Here is a 27,169-nt window from a genome sequence, read left to right as displayed (position 1 = left end):
TCTAACCAGTATAATATGTTAATTAGAAAATGCAGAAGCCACTTTTGAGAAAAAGAGTGATATGCATGTATTTACATTATTATAAAATAACCAGAGGTAGACTTTGTATAAAATAATCTTTGTGTTAACCCATTTCAGCCAGTCGTAAAACAGCTTCTTTGTAAGTTGTGATTCCGTGAGATAGTCCGTTTATCGGAATGTTTACGATTTCGATTAGATAAAAAAAAACAAGTACACTAACCCGCAACAGTTGAGGAGTGCTGGGCTGCCGAGGACTTCCACCGCTGATGCAGACCAGCTTAGCGTTCTTAGCGCCTGACACTTTTTCATTCTTACTTCTGTGAATAGTCAGAAGAGGCATTTCATTATCACTAAACGTGCAGGCGTTGGCAGCACATAATAGAATAGAAATAGAATAAAAAAAAATTGTTCAAATAAAATATATTTAACATTTTTGAATAATCATTAGTTTTTTTTAATCTACCTCTCATTTGTATGTCTTGACATAAGAAAAACAAGCAAGAACCTCGCGTGTTGCTTTTAACTGATATAGTTGTTTATTTATTTATTTATTATCGCAAATTTTTGTGATAATAAATAAATAAATAAGATAATTGGGCACGACGCACCTTTTTAGACTTTTATTGTATTTTTTATATATATTTAAAATCCATTTACTATTGTTCTATTATTTGTCATTTATAAATATATGTCTTTTACCATTAGCGACCGTAGTTTCTCTTAAAACTAAAATTAAAATATATTAAAAATACAGTCCTTAAGAAACATTAATAATTAAAAATAATAAATAAATAAAAGTTGTAACTTTACATTTTTAAAGTTAATTGTTTGAATACAAACTACCAACTAGCTAGAACTCAATCAAAATAAAACGTGGTAAGACCCCGTGATTTTTACTAATTATATGTAGTATTACGTTTGTTCACTAAATATTAAAACCAATTCCTAATATCAATATATTAATATATAGTAAGATACTTTCGGCCGCTTGATTATTAATTTTTTACCACTATCCTTACCGTCCAGTGGTCCTTTCCACACAATATAAGGAACAGAACATTGTCGATTGCATACGAACCAAGAGTAACCTGACAATGAGGTTGATGCAGCTGGAGTCGAGCCACAACGGGAGCGTTCGTGGCTCGGGTCCCCACGAACATGCTGCCCACCTTAATGAAGGAGGACTACTGGCCGAAGGGGTGGTGTATCAGCGCTACCGTGGCAGATTGCCGTCGTCAGACACACAGACAATTTCAATATTTCTATATATTAGTTTTATAATATTCATTCATATGTATGTTAGTCTATAAAGCATCATTACATAGTATAAAACAAAGTCACTCTCGCTGTCTGTCCGTCCCTATCTATGCTTAAATCTTTAAAACTACGGATTTTGATGCAGTTTTCTTTAATAGACAGAGTGATTCAAAAGGAAGGTTTACATATATATATGTAAACCCGAAGCCGGCGCGAGTAGCTAGCTATAAATAAATAATATATACATATAGAAATGACCCATATGACATTAACGGTGAAATACAAGTTTTATGTCGTGTCTAGACGGTGCGCCCCAGGGGCTGCAGCCCTCCCTCTAGTGTCACATGTTGGAGAGAACATGATGTCAACTATGATGTCATTTTCAGTAGGTACTTCTAACTAATTGATTAAATGTTGTCATAATTTATTAGACCAAGTTTTTATGTGCGTAGCGGTTTTAATGTAGATTGTAGCATGCCTAATCCTTGCTAATGTAAATTTAATTAAAACAATATTTATTTAAAGGTGCAACACACAAGAGTCTGCTTCCGAATGAGCGGTAGATTAAAAAAATGTGACTATTCAAAAGTGCTTATATTAAGTTTATTTGAATAAAGATTATTTCTATTTCTACATTTTTCTGTTGACGGCCTCGGTAGTCTAGCGATTTAGCACACCGCCTCATTTCCGATGGTTGCGAGTTCGATTCTACACACGGTACAAACATTTGTGTTTATAAGTATGATTGTAACGGTCTGAGTGTTTTCTATGTATGTACAAAAAAAATATCTAAGTATTTCTAATAGTTGTCTAGTACCCAAGATCTGCTCTGCGCAACCTTGCGAGCCCTGGCGTTCCACACCGGGGTCACCGGTCGTCTCTTTGATAGATTCCCAGTCCGATACAAATGGGGATCGAAATTACGATAGCGTAAGCTGAGGTTCGAAGCGGTGCCCTCAGACTAAAGTCGTATCCGTCAGGCGGGAGTTGGCCTTCAGCCGCTCCATAAAACCTTTCGCAGGTTTAGAGTGCCATCTGCACTCGTCTCCGATCGTCCGGTGAAGCTGTAAAGGCTAACTACGGCCAACAGCGTTAGAGTAGTCCGAAAAAGAAATGCTTAGTTCGGAACTAGATAGCGCTGTGTTAATTATTCAGGGACATTATTATTAGAAAAATTTTCTGATACAAGAAAAAACTAACAAGTATTGTGCTTATAGGGGTTCTAACTCGCAACTTTAAAAAAATTCTTTATATCTTTAAAAAAAATCTTAACTATCAGAAAGACAGGTTCCTCTCTCAATATACCATACAGTAGAATAGAATAGAATAGAAAATCATTTATTCAAATAAACTTAATATAAGCACTTTTGAATAGTCATAACAATTTGTTTTTTATCTACCACTCGTTCGGAAAGCTGTCTCATCACAAGAAGAACGAGCAAGAAACTTGTGTGTTGCTCTTTTAAATAATCCTTGTAGTAGTTTACATAACGGTATAACATTTCATAACAATATGGTTTATGTAAAAATCTATTTTATAATCAGCTCGAGACGCGATGCAGTTTTGATTGAGATGACCTTGTGGGATATAATGTTGAGATCACTCAATCAAATTTGTATACGTCTATTACGGTAGGACTTTGTACAAAGTAATCTGCGTGGGTTCTAACCCAGAGGTTCCCAAACTTTTTTCTATTTCTCCCCTATGAAATACTAGCTGTATCCGCGACTTCGTCCGCGTATTATAGTGACCTCGACCAAACAAAGGAAAAATATTCAATAATCTAACCCAAGGAAGGCAAAAAAAATGAACGATTTTCCATACAAACTTCAATACCCTTTAGGTTAAATTTTTTACCCCCTTAAGGTTAACATTTTTACAAACTTTAAATGTCATATTTGTATTTATTCAACGGCTTCAAAGATAAGTTTCAAGCTTCCAGCTTCAAAAATGACGATTCTTCCATACAACCTTTCATCCCCACTTTTAACCCCTTAAAACCCTTTTTTCGCATTAAAAAGTAGCCTATGTCCTTTCTCAGGGTCTATAGTTTGCTTTTTGTGTCGTAGACTCCTTGCCACATTTTTCGGTTTTGGGTAGACCCCCCATTCTTACCTGGTATTGATATTTTTGTAAATTTCTAACTTTAGTAAAGTTTAGTGTTAAAAACAGCAAGATAACCGCTGTCGTAGGCCCCTTGCAGTTTGTCATAGACCCCTGGGGGTCGATATACTTCGACCACTTTGGGAATCACTGCTCTAACCGCATCTGGCCTGCTTTCAGATACAGATATATGGCTCACAAGTTTTAGAATAACTTAGTTCCTACAGTGCGAATGGTATTGTAAAACTTAAACGTGGTGTAATTATGATTTCATTACAATATTTGCATACTCCACCAGGGTGCTGGATGTCATGAACTTTTATTAGTTAGTAAGATCCGAAATTACCATGTAGCAAGCAAATAAATAAATAATTTTTATATTATTATTATTATTATAAAGTGAATTAAAAAAACGCATAAAGTCACCACCATTTTTTAATTTGTACAATTAACTATTCTGAATCATGTACGTTATGTGTTTGTAATCGATAATAAAATATTTATCGGTCTATCTATCTAAATGCGCGCCACGCTGTTTGATTTGTAATCTGTATTTCAATTACAATGAAAGATGACAGAATGTTGCTTTTTTTTTTTTTTTTTTTTTTATTTATAAGTATTACATATACACAATTTGTTTTTACAATTATCGCCAAACTGCTTTGCAGTTTGTTGGCGAATAAGGACACTCATTTTTACTTATATCTAATTTACAATTTAACTATAATATAGAACTTATACTAATGCACTTTTTCGAGTAACCATCTTTTCAATTTAAATTTAAATATTTCTTTACTTGAACAATCGTTTTCATTATAAATTTTATTAAATATTCGTGGAGTAATGTACCTTCTTGTTCTCTCACCATAATAGTTGCATACCACCGGTTCAATATACTTATTTATAGTTGTATGTCTCATACTATACTCAGTTGTTTTTTTAACCTTATACTTATTGCATTGATATTGTTCTAATGCCAATAGTAAAGTAACTTTTTCATGTATAGGGAGAATATTACATTTTGTGAATAACAAATTGTAGTTTCCTTTACATTTCTTTTTAAATTCCGTATCTACTAAGTGTTTCAAAAAACGTATTTGTATGTTATATAATTTATCAAGATAGGTACGAAAGGTCCCATACGCCGCCAGACCATAACTTAATACCGCGTCTGCCAATGCCCAATAAAAGGAAAACAATATCGACCTACTAACTACATATTTAAGCTGGATGAACTTACACAAAACATATCTTAATTTATTACATATATTGTTTATATGTATTTTCCAGTTAAAACTACAGTCTATTGTGATCCCTAAATATTTATATTCATTCACCATCTCGATATGTTCACAATTACATTGTATTTTACTATTGTGAAGACATTGATACGAGTGGCCGACTATTCTAATTGACTTGTTAATATCTTTCATATATGGAGAATGTCAAGCATACATTTAGTTTTAGATACATTCAATAATATACCATTGTCATGGGACCACATCAAAATGTTTTCCAGGTCGGACTGTATACATTTTTCAATACTTTCGATATCTCTATCTGCATATATCAAACATGTATCGTCTGCGTACATATATGTCGTACAATAATTTATTACGTTAATCATACTATTTACGTGCATGGTATAACCAACAGGCCCGTATACCGAACCAGTAGGCACACCACTTTTTATATAAAATTCCTGACCGGCTGTAGCATTAATTACAGTGAACAGTTTTCTGTTATCTAAATAATTTCAGAACCATTCGTTTACTGGACCACGGATTCCACATTCTCTCATTCCTTCCAATTAGCTGTCCGTGGTCCAGATGGAAATGCCTTTTTGAAATCTACAAAGAGGACTCAGCTACATATTTCCTATTATCTAGGTGACTATTTATTTGATCACTAAATTTGCCATAGCTGTAGCTGTACTATATGATTTTCTAAACCCATGCTGTGTATCTGTTAATATATTATTACCTTCTAAAAAATCACTAATCCTTGTCACAAATATTTTTTCTACTATTTTATTTATAGTCGACAAAATTGCAATAGGTCTATAATTACTATATTCGTATTATAATGGACGTAAATGGATTTTTTCAGTAAATCTGGGTACGTGCCTGTCTGTAAACTTACATTTATAAATTTGGCAAACTGATAATTATTTTTTAATATACTTTAAATCTATTACTCTAATTCCATCTGCTCCTGGAGACTTTCTAGAATATTTATACAATATCGACTGATGTATATAAAAGCTCACATTTGCATGTTGTACATAGCTTTCACGTAATAAAAACTTTTGATTACATTTATGTTTAATATTATCTATTTCTTTAGTAAATGTTTTTCCAAAATTTGTATATTTTCAACAGTAACCCCCTTACACATATATTTCATTATCATCGAATAAATTAGATTTCTTGTTACCCAGCCAGCTGTTAATGGTTGCCCATGTTTTTCTTAAATCACCTTCACAATTTTCTAATTCCCTTTTCCGATACATGTTCTTAGCCCTATTTATAAGTTTATTTTAAATTTCTACAACGTATATTCCAATCTATAATTAATGTTTTTAATATTAGACTTTGACCTTCTAAATAACTCGTCCCTACGTTTGACCATAATAAATAATTTATTGTCTATCCAGGGCTGTGACCTTCTTGTATTCTTATTAATTTTTAACACTTTTGAACCCTCATATACATTATTGAAAAGAATATATAACTGCTCATAAATTTGTAACGGACAATTCAGTTCTACTAACTTATCCCATTGAATATTTAATAATTTTTGCTTGACTAATTCATTATTGATTACATATACCTGTTTATTATTGCACGGTTCACTACAACCAATGCCAGTCTCTAAGTTCACACCGATCATATAATGATCTGATATTTTACACGTGAGCATGTGTGCGGCGATGCGATGTCTGCTGCGCACCCATACATGGTCAATACAAGACGACACAAGCCGGCCCCCCACTATTTCTTCCCGCGTGCACTCGTTGATAGCACTTTGTAGGCCGCTGTCACACAACATGTTTTTATATTTCTCTCCAATCAAGCTATTTTCCATTAAGTTTATATTCATATCTCCAACTATGATGATATCTTGGTTTTCAGGTATTTGCTTTATGAGAATATTTAATTCATTAATAAAAACCAATCTATTGGATTTTGGTGGCCTATATACAGCAATAATATTTATATTCATGGCATTTATATTTATAGTACTATGCAAAATCTCTGCCGAATTACTTTTTATTCTATTAATATTAATATGTAAATAATCTTTGTAGTAGATCAATACTCCTCCTCCACGTTGTATGTCTCTCGTATAAGCATGAGTATTATATCCATCTATTTCATATAATGATAGTTCACATTGTTTGATATTTATCTCTGTCAATAAAATAATATCTACAGTATATTCACATTGTTCCAACATTAGAAGTAGTTCGTTATAATTCTTTCGCAACGATCTTATATTCAAGTGAACTATTTTGAAATGTTTAGTTGTATTTTTTAGTGATGAAGCCCATTTATCTATTTTTTCATATCTCTGGTAGTCTATATTATTATCAATATTTATAAGCAAATCGTTGAATGTTATAGAAAAAGAAAACACGTAGTATGATCATACACAGTCTATTATGGCTGTTATTCAGAACGTGCTCCTGTGTCTAAATGAACACTGTTTAGGATCTGATGTCTTCAGGTGGTTCCCCCTTTTGTTGCTATTACGGAGGCCTATATCCTGTAATTTAATTGCCATTTCTCATCCCTCTATGTCCTTTGTGCAAAGTCTGCCATCGTAAAATATTACAAGTAATGAAACCATTGGTTCACATCACTTCCTTTCTCTTACAATGTAACATTGTCTTACACAAATAATATTTCATTGCATGAGTTTGTGTTATGGGTATTAGACAATTTGATACATATATAAAAATGCATACATATATATAAAATAATTACTGTTGTTAGTCTCGCTAAAACTCGAGAACGGCTGAACCGATTTGGCTAATTTTAGTCTTGAAATATTCGTGGAAGTCCAGGAAAGGTTTAAAAGTTGTTAAAATATGAAGAAATTGCATAGAAAATAGTAAAAACAACAATCTTATTTTCCCATACAAACTGTCAAACAGGGTACGTTCAGACATTTATTGCGTAACTAAACTTCACAATTCCTTTAATTCTGAGATGGAACTGAATTCGCGGCGTCAGCTAGTACTTAAATACTTTTTTATTTTACGTAAATACAAACGTAATATTGGGTACTAGACGACTGATACATATACTTAAATACTTTTTTATTTTACATAAATACAAACGTAATATTGGGTACTAGATAACTGATACATATACTTAAATACTTTTTTACGTATATACAAACGTATTATACTTAGAAGACCCAGATCTATACAAACAATCATACCAAACAAGGAATCGATGCTACCATCGGAAATTAAGCAGTGTGGTAGACCAGTAGACTACCGAGGCCGTTGATATGGTAAACAATCGTCCCACTGAATATAGAACATTAGATGGGAGATAAACAACAAAATCGGCGAAGTCACGAAAGTTTGTTCCCTTCCGTGTTGGTTCCAATCGATCCCCAACCTTGACCTTCCGGTTTATGACGACTCTGACAGTATGGGAGGGAATGGGACACGCTGGTACTGATGTGGTGACCAAATATTGGTGTTGGAGGAGGGAATTGATGAAGAAGAATAGAAATGTTTAAAGCAAGTCCCTAATACAGATAAATTTAAATCTCAGAGAGCATAGAACGGCAAGAAACATATAATTTAACGTTTTGTTAGCAGACATACTGTAGGAGCTAAGCAAACGCTACAGTAGATCTATTTTAACGTTTAGTTAGCAGACATACTGTAGATCTATTGTAACTGTAGGAGCTAAGCAGATGCTACAGCAGATCTATTTTAACGTTAAGTTTGCAAACATACTGTAGGAGCTAAGCAGACGCTACAGCAGATCTACTTTAACGTTTAGTTAGCAGACATACTGTAGGAGCTAAGCAGACGCTACAGCAGATCTATTTTAACGTTTAGTTAGCAGACATACTGTAGGAGCTAAGCAGACGCTACAGCAGATCTATTTTAACGTTTAGTTAGCAAACATACTGTAGGAGCTAAGCAGACGCTACAGCAGATCTATTTTAACGTTTAGTTAGCAGACATACTGTAGGAGCTAAGCAGACGCTACAGCAGATCTATTTTAACGTTTAGTTAGCAAACATACTGTAGATCTATTGTAACTGTAGGAGCTAAGCAGATGCTACAGCAGATCTATTTTAACGTTAAGTTTGCAAACATACTGTAGGAGCTAAGCAGACGCTACAGCAGATCTACATAAACTTTTAGAAAGCAAACATACTGAAGGAGCTAAGCAGACGCTACAGCAGATCTATTTTAACGTTTAGTTAGCAGACATACTGTATGAGCTAAGCAGACGCTACAGCAGATCTACTTTAACGTTTAGTTAGCAGACATACTGTAGGAGCTAAGCAGACGCTACAGCAGATCTACTTTAACGTTTAGTTAGCAGACATACTGTAGGAGCTAAGCAGACGCTACAGCAGATCTATTTTAACGTTTAGTTAGCAGACATACTGTAGGAGCTAAGCAGACGCTACAGCAGATCTATTTTAACGTTTAGTTAGCAAACATACTGTAGGAGCTAAGCAGACGCTACAGCAGATCTATTTTAACGTTTAGTTAGCAAACATACTGTAGGAGCTAAGCAGACGCTACAGCAGATCTAAATTTCAAATTTTGTTTAGTTCTAACAACTAGTGGTACCTAACAGACGTTTGGACGCTTTTGGCTATTGCTATACGAGTATGTGGAATGAGATAACTCCGAAATTGGTACACTCTCTCTCACTGTCCGATTTTGATTCCGATTAAATCGGGATGATCGTCATGACGGTATGTTGTTATGATTACTGTCCCACGAATTTAGCTAAATTCCTTTAATTTCCAATCGTGTGGTAACAGTAAAGTCTTTATACATAGTACAACATATTAGTGAACGTTAGTATACAAGTCATGAAGTCATCCGTAATTTTAACGCCGTATCTAACGAGGGATAGTCTATTTAATTGACGTTACACATATATACATATAAAACATATATTTGTTACAGCTTAGGTGATAAAACAGCTTGCGGTTCACCTATATAGTAACCGCAACGTTAGAGGATCCGGCTATAATGCCAGCTTATCTATTAAATTGTAGTGTCTGGTTGTAATATTTAAATAACCGTTGTTTACTACATGCATATGGATATAAATACATATACCAAAATTTTTGTCTGTCTGTTTGTTCCGACTAATTTCTGAAATGGCTGGACCGATTTTGACGGACTTTTATTCGCAGGTAGGTAGCTTATGTAATAAGGAGTAACTTGGCTAGTTTTATTTTAGAAAAATAAAGTAAAATTCCACGATCAAGTCGCGGGTACAGCTAGTTAAGAATAAATTTTTTAATAGGTGGTAATGAGATTGTGCTTGCGCTAACTTACGCTGGTGGAGCACCAGTGGAAAATGATAGGATGAGTGTGAAGTCAGGTCTGCTAGCCCATCGTAACAAATTCACTAGGAATTAACACGATGGTTTCCAAGAGGATTCTCTGAACGTTGCGTAGAGGTTGACCAAACAGGGAACATTGCTAGTAATTAGATTGCAATAGATTTACTATTTCTCCCGTCACTACCAAAATCTTCGACCTTTAAAAAGTATTTGCTCACTGCACGAAGGTTTTAATATTGATTTTGATTACACTCCAAAGTAGATGTTGAAGTACATTGCCCATAAAGTATATTAGCCCTATTAGGGCCTCTAGACACCTTTTTTTTTACATGGGGAAATCCGTCATGGAGATCCGCCCGTCCCGGGCGACGCGAACGGATACTACCGGCTAAAACCCCACGGTGTTCCTTCGGGTACGGCTGTGATTAGCACGATTACGGGACCAATTTCTATTGTGCCGCATCCATGCCGTGCTGTTGCTCGTGTAGCGAGTCCATCTCTGGGATCTACATCCTTGCCACCTTTGTTGGTGATACGCTGAAACACGAGCGCATCACCACAACTCACGACCATCCCTGCCCCAAGTACCCTCGTATCTGGCGTCGCTGGCCGTTTGGACCTCTAGACCCTAATACTAATAATCACCTACCCGCTATTGAATTTAACGTTCTGTACATAACAGGTCATCATCATCTGCTTTTTCCTTATCCCATTTATTTGTGGTCGACATAATGTTTTTCACCTCCCTGTTCGCGACCATCTCTTTATTTATTCCCTTTCGTACCCGTCGGTGTAATATGTTTTTCAATACCATTTGTTGCCGATGGCAACCTTTTTGATAGTTTTTATGTTTTTTGTATATATTTGAATTTTATATTTTGACGTTCTGTTTTTATATACCGTTTGTTTTCTTATGCCATATGGTCTTTATATTTTTGCTAGCGAGCTGATTACATCTATTTTACCTCACCTAGGAACGTGTCTCATTTTTAACCAGCCCTAATACAGTCCTTCCTACCTTCAGTAACACCATTCATCCCTGTTCGCAGTCCTTTTGTTATTTATATTTGTTCCCTTTCTTAACATATCATCTTCTATACAGTCTATCCGTCCGTACATAACAAGTGACCTTATGTTATCTATCAAGTAGATTAAGGGCCATAACTCTGCTGTAGGCGGCGTGGTAATTGAAACAAATTGTTGAGATAACAGTTATGGCAGTATAATACCACGAGGACAATGTTGATAATGGCGAGTAGATTTAATGTTTAACTAGATGACCTGCGCGACTTCGTCTGCATCACAGTCTTCTTCTGTTCAGGAAATTTATTTTCATAGGTTATTTCAGTTTCTTCATTGCCCACTAGATGGCGTTGTACACTTAGTACTATAGTTATGGCAGTATAATACCAAAAGGATTTTGTACAATGTTGATAATGGCGAGTAGATTTAATGTTTAACTAGGTGACCCGCGCCACTTCGTCTACATCACAGTCTTCTTCTGTTCAGGAAATTTATTGTCATAGGTTACTTCAGTTTCTTCATTGCCCACTAGATGGCGTTGTACAGTTAGTACTATAGATATGACAGTATAATACCACGAGGATTTTGTGCAATGTTGATAATGGCGCAACTTCGTCTGCATCACAGAATGTAGTCTTCTTCTGTTGAGGAAATTTATTTTCTTTATTTCTTCTTCTTTCTTTTCAATGGCAACTAAATGTACTTTCCCCAGAATGTTGCGACAACTTTTGCGCATTCTGTCGAATTTTTTAGATCTTCCTCTGTGCAGGACAGGAGAATTTTCTTTGGTTATTTCAGTTTGTTCATTGGCCACTAGAAATGTAGGTACAGTATGTTGATTTATCTCTGGATATAATGACCTTCCACAGCCTGATTAAATAAAGAACCCTATATTGCTTATAGAAGTACCTATTAGATTTATTTGATACCGTCAATAGTACCATTCTGAACGGTGTCCACTACCATGAAAATATTCTATTGCATGAATTTTAGAAGATGGACATATGCTCCTCTGGATCTTTCTTTAGAACTTCTTAACATTTCTGTCAAATTAGATTATTATTATTACCGAACGCAATGGTAGCTTTGATATTTTTCCCCGTTTTTTATTATTCTTAACATCCTTAACAAAATTATAAATGTGAAAGTAAAGATGTTTGTTAACCTTTCACGCAAAAACTACTGAACCAATCATCATGAAATTTATGCTCAAGTTCATTGGAAGTATAAGAATGAACATAGGATACTTTTTATAAAAAAAAAATCCATTCAATGCGAACGAAGCCGCGTATAAAAGCTAGTAATATTATAAACGCGAAAGTTTGTGAGTATAGATGGATGTTTGTTACTCTTTCACGCGAAAACTACTGAACGGATTTTGATGAAACTTTACCGTAATATACTTTAGAATTACGTCAGAATAACATATAGGCTATAATTTAAAAAGGCATGTACAGACAAAGTTGGTGGGTCAGCTAGTTATTTATAATCCTTTTTTATCCTACTATCTTGCGGAATACGGTTACCCTGACAACGCAATTAGTCAGTTGTTGCCTAGTGGACGCAATGCATTAGGAACTGTTTCTAAAACATACTAACTCCGATAAACAAGTCATCGAAAATATGGGCACGGCCGGATTCGTTGATTCGACAGCAAATATCAAAAATAACAAATGATTAAAAAATTCCTAGATAATAATTATCATTATAATAATAATGTTGATTATTATTGTTTAATAATAGTATATCTAAATTGTGTCACTTAACTAATACATAATAATGTGACTTGAAACTATCTGGACGACCGAGCTTGGCTCAGTTTTTCTTTTGTAATATACACATATTATTACTTACTAATATTGTAAATGTTGTTGTTTGTCACAATGTTTATTTGATATTAAAGTTCTGTATACAAAAAATATATAATAAAATTCTTTAGAAAAATACAATATATGAACTATAAAAGTATATGGCCAGTACGTCAGCAACAGTAAATGAGAAAGTAACTCTGTCTGTTTATCACGCTATCACGCCAAAACTATTGAACTGGTTTAAATAAAATTTGGTGCACAGTTAGTCTAGACCCTGAGAAAACATATAGCCTACTTTTTAATACGAAAATAGGGTTGTAAGGGGTTGAAAAGGGAGATGGAAGTATGGTCATTTTTAAAGCTAGAAGCTTTAACGTATTATTATGATAAGTTTAAGCTTCTAGCTGTTTATAAATTAATATGACATTCAAAGTTTGTGAAAATTTTACTCTTAAGAGTGTAAAATAAAATAGGGGATGAAAATTAGCATGCAATTTCGTCATTTTTAAGACTTAAAACTTATATTGATTAAAAATTAGTATCAAGGGTTGTTATTATTAATTATAATATTTTTTTCATTAATTTCTTGCATATACATTACTTCCTGGTTCCATGTGATTTAAATTTCAGTTATTAATCTGTATTTTTTATTTTCTTTCGAACAATGTTGCTAGGTTAAATATAAAAAGGTGCATTTTAGGTATCCGACTTTATTAGACCCTCTTGTAATATTAGAGAAATCTCAAGAAATAGAAATAATCTTTATTCAAATAAACTCATTACAAGCACTTTTGAATAGTCATATTTTTGATTCTACCATTTGTATACCCATATTCATTAATGTTATTTTTTTTCAATTTATTTTAATGCTGTTGGCCGCAGCTGACTGTTACAGCTTCAACGAACTAAAATTAGGGAGAGTGCAGAGGGCACTCTAAAATCAAGGGACTTATGGAGCGGCTAGAAACCAACTACCTGATGAATTTTCAGGGCAGGACGAAGTTTGATCCTCGGCTTCGGCAGTGGTAAATTCAACCCGCGTTTGGATGGGACAGGGGCCTGATCAGAGTTCTAAGTAGTAAGCTGCTGAAAGCAGACTCTTTTCTGGTGGATTTTGAGGGCACTAAAAGTTTGAACCTCGACTCAGAATGTTGTAATTTCGATCCGCATTTGGATGAGACAGGGGCTGGTTGGAGTGGTAAGAAGGTAATCATGTCGAATAACGCACATAATTCTTAAAATGCGTGACACACTAACAATAATTATCTGATAATAAATTCTAGTACAATATATCACGTAAACAACTGCAACAACTGTGACTAGGAACTTAAATAAAGGATTTTCATATGTAAACGTAGTGTAGGACGCCCCGCAGCTAGGTGCAGCGACGACATACGTAGGCCTCTCCCAAGGCATGCCACTGGGCACGATCTTCAGCCCTTCTCTTCTAGTTACTACCCGCAACTGGAAGAGAAGGGCTAAAGATCGTGCCTTGGGAGAGGCCTATGTCTATATCTAGCAGTGGACTGCAGTGGGCTGATGATGATGATGACGATGACATTTTATTCTTTGATTTTTGTAAGATTATATTTGCACCGCCAATAATTATACTTTGCACCATCTATGGTCGACTGGCAGAAATACCGCATGGTGTTAACTCTGCCAAATGTACTGTTACTCTTTATACTGCGTGCATTAAAGTTATATAAATAAATAAATAATTACTTCTATGGGCATGTAATGCGTAGGAATGAAGATCATATCTTAAAGAAGGTGTTACATATGAATGTGGATGTTACAAAGGCAGAGGAAGACCGAAAAAGAGACGGATGGACTGTGTGAAAGATGATATGGAAAGAAAGGGAGTAAATAACGATATGACTGCGAACAGGGATGAATGGAAGAGAAAAACATATTACGTTGACTCAAATTAAATGGGATAAGGAAGAAGCAGATGATGAAATAAATAAAAAATCACGAGGTAGTTACGGACATAAAAATATATAATTCCTGTAAGTGTTTGTCCTACATGGATAAGTCTACAGTTTAATTAGTCGTCTTTACTTTTAATCAACAGTCATATTGAGGAAAATACTCGCGTCGGTAATAAATTATATAACATTAACAAAAATTATGTTTACATTAGTTATTAAGGAAAAGATACATTTATGACTATGTTATACCTAAATTAAATCTACACCTGTTTCTCTCTTATGTTATACCTAAATTGAGTCAGCATGTGCTTCTCCCTTATCCCATTTATTTGAAGTCGGCGAAATATATTTTTCTTTCCATTCATCTCTGTTCGCAGTCATCTTTCACAAATTTCATTCATTTCTTTTTCAGCCTTACTCTGACCTTATAATCATCTAGATATGCCCATCATATTGCCCAGTGGCGTGCTTGGGATAGGTCTATGTCCAGCAGTGGACTGCAGTCACGTTTCATGTATAACACCTTACTTAGATGACTACAATTATAACTTAAATATTCTTACTTAGATATATGTATAGAATGTTATATATATATATATAATCCAAACCCTAATCCTAAATCTGCTATATCATCGAGGCTGTAAAATTATATTGTAATAACTATACATTTTTTTTTCGGATTAATCTAATGCCGTTGGCCGCAGCTGTCCTTTACAGCTTCACTGGACGATAGGGGGCGAGTGCAGATGGCACTCCAAACCCACGGAAGGACTTATGGAGCGGCTGAAGGCCAACTTCCGCCTGACGGATACGACTTTAGTCTGAGGGCACAGCTTCGAACCTCGGCTCAGCTCGTCGTAATTTCGGTCCCCGTTTAAATTGGACGGGGGATCGATCGGAAGGGAAGTAAGAGGCACGCGATAACTATAAAGATATTGGTACCATTTATAGTTATTTCAACAGCTATTTCCTCTCTTCCAATTAGTCAGATGTTATTTTATGGAAAATAGCGCGTAGGTGTAACATACAGGTAAAGTGTTGCCGATCATATCGTTGTCTCTATTATTTAGCCCTGATTAGAGAGAGACCGCACGATTTGCGCCCGTTACTAAGGTTACAACGTAATGGAATCCCTTATATGGGTAACTATGATTAATTTTTTCGATATTAATTTTTTATTGTGATTTGTTGTGAATAAGATATTCTAAACTCAGCAGCTTCAATGTTTTAACAAATATTTGAAGATCATTCAACATACACGTGTGTATATTGAATGATTGCGATACAACGGTGTGCAAACCCGACGTCGGTAGTTTAGCGGTTTAGCACACCGCCCTACTTTCCGATGGTAGTAGGTTCGTTTCTTGCATGGAGCAAACACTTGTAAATATGAGTATGAACTGTTTGTATTGGTCTGGGTACTTTCTACGTATATTAGGTATGTACAAAAAAATATTTGTAGCTGTTGTCTAGTACCCATACACAAGTTGTGATTAGGAATAAATGGCGTTGATTGTTCAAAGTTGTTTGTTATTATGATTAAGATTTGATTACTATTACACATAAATGGAAACAATATTGCAATCACGTGTATAGTAATCACTCACTACTGAACATTGGCCAGTAGAGCACCCCAATAGGCCATCTAGTGACAAATTGTAATAGTTGTTTAACTATATGAACAGCACTACGGAGATATGTTCATCAGTGACGCCCTGTTCATCAGTGAGTACCCTCAGGCAATCCCAATCCTGAGGACATTATTCCTACGTACCAGAAAAATCACATATTTCACTGCTATATTTTAAATTATTACTAATAGTTTGATGAGTAAAAATGTATCTAACAATAACAGGTTAGCTGGTAGAGAATGCCATATAGCATTAAGCTCGCCTTTTGTACAATAAAAAAAATCTCTCGAATACATATTATACGCTATACATACACATATATACAGAAAGAATATCATATTTATTAAATTCTTATAATTTTGTAGTAAAGGTCCAAGTATCATACCCTGTGGTATCTCCTCCGCAGAGTTGTCTTACAATCCTCGTGACCTCACACCTGGCCGGTCCCATGCTCGTTGTCTGTACAAATAAACACATTAACACTCGCAACAATCAAATTCCGACTTGCATAAGGCAAACTGATGCAATAAAAATAACTATAGAGTACAAGTAAGGCAACGCTATGGATTCTTCAAGACCTTTTAGTCTTATGCATTACAGGTCGGCTTTTAAGGATCCTAATAAGTGTATGTTTATCATTGATACTGATATTGCTCTTAAATAAAATCTCACACATATTTTGTGTACTTCTAATGACAAACAAGATTTGAAAAAATGCAACGACGTATTTGACCTAGTGAATCTATACATATAAATAAAATAGGTGTGTCTGTTTGTAATAAAATTGATTTTATAAAAATACGGTTACATTTTGTATCTATAATATAATATCTTGCTAATCAATTATTGTAAAACCAATTTTGATAATTCTGTTTAATTCAATATAATGGATGATTTTAGACTAAAATTATTATTGACTATGTGTACCAGTGACTTCTTCCGCTTGGAATTTAACTTTATTTTTCTAAAATAAGAGAATTTTTCTAAAATAAAAGTAGCTTAAGTTACTCCTTATTACATCAGCTCCCTCCAGGTCCAGCCTTTTCAGAGATTAGCCGAATCAAACAGACAGACGAAAATTGAAAAAAAATTTTGGTGTATGTACCGTATTTATATTCATATGCATGTAGTTAAAAACGGTTATTTCAATATTACAAACAGACACTCCAATTTTATTTATATGTATAGACTAGCTACTCGCCTCGGCTTCGCCCGGGTGTACATACATGTATTATATACATAAACCTTCCTCTAGAATCACTCTATCTATTAAAAAAAAACCGCTTCAAAATCCGTTGCGTAGTTTTAAAGATTTAAGCATACATAGGGACAGACAGCGACAGCGACTTTATTTTATACTATGTAATGATGAAGAAGTTATTAGCAATGCTAATACTTGAGAGTAATCATAGTGTATCTTATTCTGGTACATATAACAACATATATATAATAATAAAATTATATAATATATTACGTATATATAACTACCTCAATTCATTAGTTAAACCGTTAGAATCCTTACCATTGATACAAATAAATAAAATAGAACTGTTACATCGAAAATATAATTATAAACAATTTTGTCTGTCAGTTTGGTCCTGTTAATCTCTGAAACTGTTGGACCGATTTTGAGTGTCTGTTTCTAATTTCAAATTAACACCTTTACACTGAATGCATATGAAAGTATAATCAGTAATACATTTTTTTTTACATTGTCTGTATGTCTATTCTAGCTAATCTCATAAACGGCTGGACAGATTTTGATGGGACTTTCACTCGCAGATAGCTTATTTTATAAGGAGTACTTTAGGCTACTTTTATTTTATAAATCTTATTTGTATAAGGAATAATTTAGGCTACTTTTTATTAATTTAAATCTACGTAGACAATATTGCCAGTAACAGCTAGTTTAAAATAATTCACGAACATACAATGTTACGTTCTTTATAATATTTATACATATAACACAGTTCTCAGCATCTGTACGCTTCATCCTTTATCGATGGTTTTAGTTGCATTACCCCATGAAAACTCTTAGAAAGAGGACTACTGGCCGAAGGGGGTGGTGTATCGGCGCTACCGGGGCAGATTACCGTCATCAGTGCCGTGACCACACAGACAATATCAATATATTAGTTTTAAAATATTATTTCATATGTATGTTAGTCTATAAGGTATTTATGATATGGGCCTAGTTGCCTGAAATAAATAAATAATAATAATATATTATCATAATCCTGATAGAATTTCCTTCCAAATAAAAAAAAACCATCACTCTCGAGTATTTCGAGGTAACGTTTTTATTACAACTTTGAGACATGCCTATTTTCACCCCTCCGATCGAACCCCCGTCCAATTCAAACGGGGATCGATATTACGACGGCCTGAGCCGAGGTTCGAACCCCTAGTGGTGCCCTCAGACTAAAGTTGTATCCGTCAGGCGGGAGTTGTCTTTCAGCCGCACCATAAGTCCTTCCGCGGGTTTTTCCTTATGTCACGCTAAAATTGACAGATTATTGAAATATACACTTTTCTGGATGTACTTATCTTAATCTGACACGCTCGAGTTTTTCTAAGGATCGATTTTTTTTACTAATCTGACGGGCTGTCCTCAACGCACCACACAATATTAACACCTTCAGAGTCAGACCTTAAGTCACCGTTTTAAAAAAAGATTATAATTTTTTTGTAAAATTACTGATTCCCAGACCATTTTCATCGAAAAATGCGACAGACCAAGGCTTTCATTTGTGTAATAGTCATAATATGTACAGAGAACGTGTTCCTAAAGGATACATAGCGCGATTACTAAGTAGAAAGATATTGTATTGTTTATACTTTTGAATCCCATCAAAAACATAAATGTGAAATGATAGCCGAGTTTAATATTATGATATATACCTTGATTGTTGACTTCTACGACAAAAGAGATGAAATCTAAATGGGTGCCAAGTTCAATGGTCTGTCCTGAAATGTATTTATAACAATATAAAATATCATTTCTTCTTATAACTTAGGATAATATACTGTAGCCTAAGGTCTGACTACACAGAGAGATGGTGGTATGATGGTAGAGATACAGTGTTCCAGACACTGTGTGACAAAAAGATGCACATGGCGCCTAAGGTGTTTTTTTTTTTGGATGATAATGGAATGTTGCACCCGCCTTCGTTAACGGTTTACGCTGGCGGGGCACCAGTGGAGGATGATAAGATGAACATGAAGTCAGGTCAGTTAGCCCATCGTGACAAATGCACCAAGAATTTATCACGATGGTTTCCAGGGGGAACCGCATGGAGGTCGCTTTCACATGGTACATATTACTCAACATTAGTAACAATCCCCTTCCCGCCGCGCCCAAGGTGTTAAGGGTTAATATTTGGTAGGGGTACATTACAGGGTGCAAGGTTTCCAAGGTCAGGCAAGGTCTCCCAAAACCTCCGCTAGGGCTACCCTACTATATACCCTATGCAGTACAATTCGATCGAGTCATCAAGGTTGTTCCCGTGCACAGACACATCCCGTCTTAACCCTGACACCCAGACCCATAAACAATTCCGCGTGAAACGTGCAATCCCCATAAATGCAAAGATTACGTCATGTTGAGATAACACGGCGCTGCGCGAGAATTTCGCTCGGCCACCAGTTCTAACCGCGCCACCGGCTCTACTATACGCGAGTGATTCTATACAACTTAGGCATCATGGTGAGTGTTTATAAATTCCCAACATGTTCCACCACAACAGTGTTTTGTCAAACAATTTTTTATTATATTAATAGTACAAGATTTATAAGCCTTGTATATGAACTCCAATAATACGACATAATGTAGTTCACATTAATACAACAAGATTTATTATTTGTTTCTAATGTTTTAACTCAACAAATACTTTTTATATAATATCTCGCTCTTGCAACCATTATTATGTCCATGTTCTTTTTGGGTTCTGTTATAAATTTTTTCTTCTTCTTTCTTTCATCTTCTCCACGAAAATACTTAAGATATATGAAAAAATTTTTCACCAATATAAAACTAATATATCTCTTCAACAAATACTTTTTATATAATATCTCGCTCTTGCGACCATTATGTCCATGCTCTTTTTGGGTTCTATTATAGATTTTTTTTTCTTCTTTCTTTCATCTTCTCCACTAAAATACTTAATATATATGAAAAATTTTTTCACCAATATAAAACTATATCTCTATACTGTTAATAAATCAATAGATTTTTGTTACCTTTTGATGACTAAGCGACTGAATGGTTCTTAATTCAATGAAGTATGAAGATATACCTTGTATCATAAGGGAGGAAAGGCTATATTTTAAGTAAAAAAAGTGGACGAAGTCATTGGCAACAGCTAGTCGAATATATGAGACATATTTACATAGTATAAAATGAAGTCTCTTCCGCTTTTTGTTCGCTTAAATCTTTTAAACTAAGCGACGGATTTTATTGCACTTTTTAGCAGTAGATAGAGTGATTCAAGAGGAAGGTTTATATGTATAATACATGTATAGGCGGGTAGCTAGCTGTGTATAAAAAATAATAGAAATTCTATACAATAATTGCAAACAGTGCGGAGCCGTGACGTTTCGAATATTTACGAAAATAAAACGTTGGGTAACGCCGGCATTAGGGTTGCCAACTTTTTTGACAAAAAAATGTATATAAACTGGTTTGGATAGGAAAATAATAAAGTACCTATTAGGAAAAAAAGTATTTTTCTAATTCCATATTTTTATTGCTTTCAAAACGTATTTTTGTGTGCATTTAATATTAGAGCTGTGATAAATGTCACAACTCACAATTGACATCTAACATTTAGTTCGGTAATTATAAATCGTTAAGCACCCATAATGAGTATTTTGTTTTACGCATCACAGTAAAGGTTGAGAATAAAGTATTTTTGCATACTTTATTTGAATGTTTAATTTGAAATTTATACTTTTATAAAGTAAAGTAGGATACGTTATAAAGTACAGTTGGCAACCCTAGCCGGCTGTGTGTATCACAGCGGGAATTTTGAGACTGGAACACATAAAACTATTACGAACATATTTCAATGTCCTCTATAGTATAATAATATACGCTTATTTATATATTGAAGGTAAAAATGTATTATTTTAGCATTTGAATGTTACATTACATTACATTATTACACGACTAGATGTGCCCGCGGTTTCACTTGCATGAAATTTATAGGCTACGTTTTATTCTGATCCATAAGCTATATTACTGTAAGGTTTCACCAAAATCAGTTCAGTAGTTTTTGCGTGAAAGAGTAACAAACATCCATCCATTCTTACTCACAAACTTTCGCGTGGATACGAAACATCAAATTTAAAAGATTAGAAACCTTTTCATTTGATGTAATTTGAACGTTAGGTTTTGTTTGTTAAGAATCATTATTGTTCACACATATGACAGAAATTTCAATATAGTGAAACATATATATTAGGGTTCATGATTTCTCGAGCTTTTCAATTTCTCGGGTCTCGAGAATTCTCGAGGTCAATTTCTCGGGTCTTCTCGGGTTGTCGAGAAATTTACATTTACGTACGTTTTCTCATATTATTTGGTTCCAATAACGTCAAAAAATTCTGTGGTTTTCCTCTCAAATAAAAGTATCAAATTAAACTTTTGAGTATATTTAAAAACATTAATATTACATATGTATAAATTATTATTTTTTTAAATAGAGAAATAATATTAGATCCTTACATATGAAATTGGCGTTTTGTGGTACTGGTCACTTTGATCTCAAATATCTCCTCTTTGGTTAGGAATTTCATTTCCAAATTTATACAGCTATTCACTTTGGGTCACTCACAGCATACAAAATGAAAAAACTTAAAATATCGCGTTATTTACGAGTACGAGTTCCGCTGTGGCACCAGTGCTACACGGTGCTAAACGGCTCGAAGTATTAATGATGTGTATGGCAGTGGTCTCGCAAAAGAAAACACGTGCATTTTTGGTTACAACGTTTTCGTTCTGGAAATTTCGACCTGCAAAGCAATCTCCGTGGGCGGCCGGAATCCAAGGTTAATAATGAAGAATTGAAGGCTATTGTGGAAGCGGATCCATCGCAAACCCGTCCGAGTTAGCTGCAAGCTGCGGTGTTAGTGACAAAACTGTTTTAATCCTTTAGCAAATTGGGAAGATGAAAAAGCTTTTACCCCAGGGTGGTACCAGTAACCAAGTTACTGGAGAATCCACCCCTGAGATATCACACTCAGGCTGCCCTGCGTATTCTGGGGTGGGCAATTCTCCGCTCAATTTGGCCAGAAGGAAACCGAGCAAATCTCCATCGGCGTTTTCTTTGCTCATAGTCAGTTTTTGCAACATCAGGGGAATTCATTCTAATCTCAACGCCGTTCACCACCATCTAGAGTCGGCGAGGCCGGCTTTGCTCTTCCTTACGGAGACGCAAATATCCTGTCCCGACGAAATTATTGAGTCCTTGGCGTTGATATATCAAGTGACGTTCAGTTTTGCGGTCATTTGGAGGACAAGGTTAAAATAGCCTCAAAGAAGCTTGGTGTGCTTAGTAGAGTGAGACGGTATTTCACGGCGGCCCATCGCTTGCAATTATACAAGGCGCAGATCCGGCCGCATATGGAATACTGTTCTCATCTCTGGGCCGGAGCACCACAATACCAGCTACTTCCATTTGACCGCATTCAGAACCGAGCAGCCAGAATCATTGGTAATCAACGTCTATGTGACAGACTCGACCCATTGGCTTTGCGGCGAGATATTGCATCTCTGTGCATTTTCTACCGCATATATCACGGGGAGTGTTCTGAGGAATTGTTCGGATTAATACCAGCTGCTGAGTTTCACCACCGTACCACCCGCCAGAAACTGAAATACCATCCTGATAATCTGGATGAATGGCGGTCTTCCACAGTACGGTTTTCTAGAAACTTTTTGCCTCGCACAACCACATTGTGGAATCACCTTCCAGCAATGGTATTTCCGAACCGATACGATATTGAAACCTTCAAGAAAAGAGCTTATTCCTTTTTAAAAGGCCGACAACGTACTTGTTGCGGGTGCTCATGGGCGGCGGTAATCACTTACCATCAGGTGAGCCGCATGCTCGTTTGTCCCCTGTGTTATAAAAAAAAAAAAGCTTGAAAAGTGGGTCCCTCATGAATTCAATGGAGTAAATCGACGTACGCGCGTAGCCTGCTGCGTTACATTAATCAACCGGCATAATAATGAAGGGATTTTAAATCAAATCATTTCCTGTGGTGGAAAGTGGATCTTGTACGATAATCGGAAACGCTCATTGCAATGGCTAAACCCTGGCGAACCAACCAAATCCTGCCCCAAGCGAAATATGGCTCAAAAAATGTTACTTGTGAACGTTTGGTGGACTATTTACGGTGTTGTTCACTTCAGCTTTCTTAAATCTGGCCAGACGATTACGGCAAATGTGTATTGTCAGCAATTGAGAAACCATGATGGAAAAGCTAGCTGCTAAACAACCGAAGCTGGTCAATCGCCAAGAACGCTTGACCACATAGTGCACAACAGACAGTACTTCCCGGACCTTGCTCCAACAGATTACCATTTTTTTTCGAAATTCGGTAACTTCTTGCAAGGGATAAAATTACACTCCGATGGGGCAGTCCAAAGTGCAAAAACAAAAGGCAAAAGTGCATAAATAGAAATGGTACATACTTTGATTAAATAAATATATTTTATATATTATTTACTTTGATATATTTTGAAAAAAAAAATACTTTAGGTTATTCCCTTACAAAACGCCAATTTCAATTTTTTAGGACCTAATTATTCAGACTTATATTTATAATGATAGCACCATTTTTGGCTGCTTATTTAGATAAAAAAAAACAATGTAAACAAAAATAGTTTCTACAAAATAAAAAAATAACATGAAAGAAAACAAAAACGTTAATATCTTAAATAATTGCGCCGCCACGCAACAACACAAAGGGCAATTTAATTTCTATATAGGTACATGATTTCTCGAGTTCTCGACTTTTCTCGAGCTTGATTTCCCGGGAACAAAACCCATGAATTTCCCGGGAATTCTCGAACCGAGAATTCCCGGGAATGAACCCTAATATATATATATACAAAGCATTTGCAAGTATGCAATGCATATATGTATGTAAATATACGACTCGGTGGCCTAGTAGTATAGGACCGCTTAACTTCCCATGGTCATGAGTTCGATTCCTTGCACGGTACAAATATTATAAATATATTTATGAGTATGATTATTTCGATCGGTTTGAGTGCTTTCCATGTATACATAAAAAAAATGTATTTATTTATTTGTATTCGTTATCTAGTGCCCATAACACTGGCTCAGTTAGCTTGGGACTAGATTTTTTTAAACGAAATATATATTTTTTTAGTGGGTATTATTTAAATATTTTTTATCAATATATACAGACTATATGTACGAGTGTATTAAGAAAAGCTTTTTTTATATATAATTAGATTGTGAGTGTCTATACATAGAAGTTTAATACTCGGACCCAGACCATAAAGGTCACAAAATCCAATCACGTCAATACAAAAAAATTGCGTGTCTGCTTCGAATTTTGATGACTCTCTGGCGATGGTAACATCGACAATAAACCAAATTAACTCGGGAGAGTGCTGTAGACCTGCATAATAATAGTCATTAAAGATAACATTGTAAATATAATTATAATATTGATTGCCTATATGTATATATGTACAGGCAATTAATATTATAATTATATTTTCTAAAACAATATGTATTACATACACACATTACTCATCTATATGCATAATATATATACATTATATATATATATATATATATATATATAAATAAAATTGGAGTGTCTGTTTGTAATATTGAAATAACCCTTTTTTATTACATGCATATGAATATAAATACGGTACATACACCAAAATTTTTTTTACAATTTTTGTCTGTTTTGTTCTGGCTAATTTTTGAAATGGCTGGACCGATTTAGACGGGATTTTTATTGGCAGGTAGCTGATGTGATAAGGAGTAACTTAGGCTATTTTTATTTTAGAAAAATAAAGTTAAATACCACGCGGACGAATTTTCATTAAATGTTAGAAATAGACACCTATATAAATATACATTGTAAATAAACTGGCTTTAAAAAAAAAAAGTAATTCAATTGAGTTTCTTGCCAGTTCTTCTCAATTGGATCTATATACCGAACTGGACGGTAGGGAAAAAATAAAATTATAATCTAAAAATTTGACGTTCATAAGCGGCTAAAATGTCCTACATGAATAAATGATTTTTGAATTTGAATTTGAATATATATTACATACATCATACATTTTCCTGAAAAAAAAACTACGCTTGAAATTTAGCGTTTCGTAGAAAAATTGGTATGCTTGATAAACATGCAGTACATGAAAGCTGATAAAATTAAAAAAACAAGCAACGCAGTACTACAGCAACGTGGTATTTATAACCCACTGTTTACGAGATGCGATCGAGAAATATGAGTATATAGGTTGTATACAATGTATGTTATCGTACAATATGTTTGTCTATGAATCAGGGATGTTAGGGAACTCTGTAACCGTAACCGAAACCGGATATTCGTTTCGGATATTTTCCGATATAAAATCCTGTTTTTGTAGGAAATATCTAACTTAAAATTCATAGCGCTGACTGATATCTGATTGAACAGAGATTAAGCGCGTAGCGGCTTCTATGTTGATTGTCGCATGCCTAATCCTTATTGCTAATTAAATATAAGTAAATCAATATTTATTTAAAAGTGCAACACACAAGTTTCTTAAAAAAACTCTCTTACTTGCACATATTTTCTTAAAAAAGTATGTTTAACAGAAAGTACTTGCACATACTTTCTGTTACAAATATATAGTTTTTTATTGTTATTATTATTATGAATATGCCTATTTTTATATGGATAAAAGATTAAACCAAACTGCCAGTGATTCTGTTTGCTTCACTAACAAAAACCTCTTGTTGAAATCTTTATTTATATAAATGACAATAAACACAGATACTTGTTAAAATATGTATGTTATGGATATATTTAATATTCCCGAGAATTTAAACATTCTAAGCGAATACCCAGCGGCAGCTATAAACCTAAAATTGAATTGGAACATTTGAAATTGTTTTATTTCTGTCCAATATAACGGGGATAATTATCGTAACATTTTTTTAAATACAATAAGAATGGCGAACAAGGCGTCCCGCCTTATGGTAAGCGGTGACCGTCATCAATATGCATGAACAGCACTACGGATATCACGTTATCATGTGACAATCGTGATGACACTATTGCGTTCTCATTCTAGAGGACAAAGACGTTTCTTGTTCTGTAATTTCACAGCCTAATGTAGTGCATAGGTGTGCAGTTATACACTACCGAAATGCAGTCGTAGTTTCGATCCCCGTTTGAATTGACGACCTCGGTGGTCTAGCGGTCTAACACACCGCTTTACGTCCGATGGTCGCGGGTTCGATTCCTCGCTCGGCACAAACATTTGTATTCATGAGTATGATTGTTTGTGTCGGTCTGGGTGTTTTCTATGTATATTAAGTATGTATTTACGAAAAAAAATATCTATGTATTTGTATCAGTTATCTAGTACCCATAACACAAGCTTTAGCTAGCTTAACTTGGGTCTAGATGGTGCTGTGTGAATTGTCCTGAGATTATTATTATTATTATTATTATTATTATTGGACGGGGCATCGATTACATATCTACTATGTGGTAGTAGGTCAATTCAATTAGATTTATATGAATAAAGATAATTTCTATTCACACTAACATGTT

The 27,169-nt window shown here is 34.7% G+C and overlaps 2 protein-coding genes across 2 annotated transcripts in view; one reads left to right on the top strand and one right to left on the bottom strand.

Annotated features, from left to right (window-relative positions):
• The window catches only part of LOC131841421 (uncharacterized), a 93,310-nt gene that overhangs the window by 2,702 nt on the left and 63,439 nt on the right, over nt 1-27,169 (bottom strand). The window contains exons 17-18 of the mRNA XM_059189740.1: nt 16,734-16,807; nt 242-338 (exon numbers count right to left, since the gene is read on the bottom strand). Of these exons, the coding sequence (XP_059045723.1) occupies nt 242-338; nt 16,734-16,807 (171 nt within the window). The remainder of the gene's footprint in view (nt 1-241; nt 339-16,733; nt 16,808-27,169) is intronic.
• LOC131841419 (transforming growth factor beta-1-induced transcript 1 protein) overlaps nt 19,991-27,169 on the top strand; it is a 53,341-nt gene continuing 46,162 nt past the window's right edge. Inside the window, exon 1 of the mRNA XM_059189738.1 lies at nt 19,991-20,054. Coding sequence (XP_059045721.1) covers nt 20,052-20,054 — 3 coding nt within the window. The 5' untranslated portion in view covers nt 19,991-20,051. The remainder of the gene's footprint in view (nt 20,055-27,169) is intronic.

Source organism: Achroia grisella, unplaced genomic scaffold, assembly GCF_030625045.1.
Source record: "Achroia grisella isolate CSIRO2021 unplaced genomic scaffold, CSIRO_AGI_Agris_v1 utg168, whole genome shotgun sequence".
NCBI lineage: Eukaryota > Metazoa > Arthropoda > Insecta > Lepidoptera > Pyralidae > Achroia > Achroia grisella.
The sequence above is the reverse complement of the archived record's forward strand: the minus strand, read 5'-3'. Positions and strand labels throughout refer to the sequence as shown.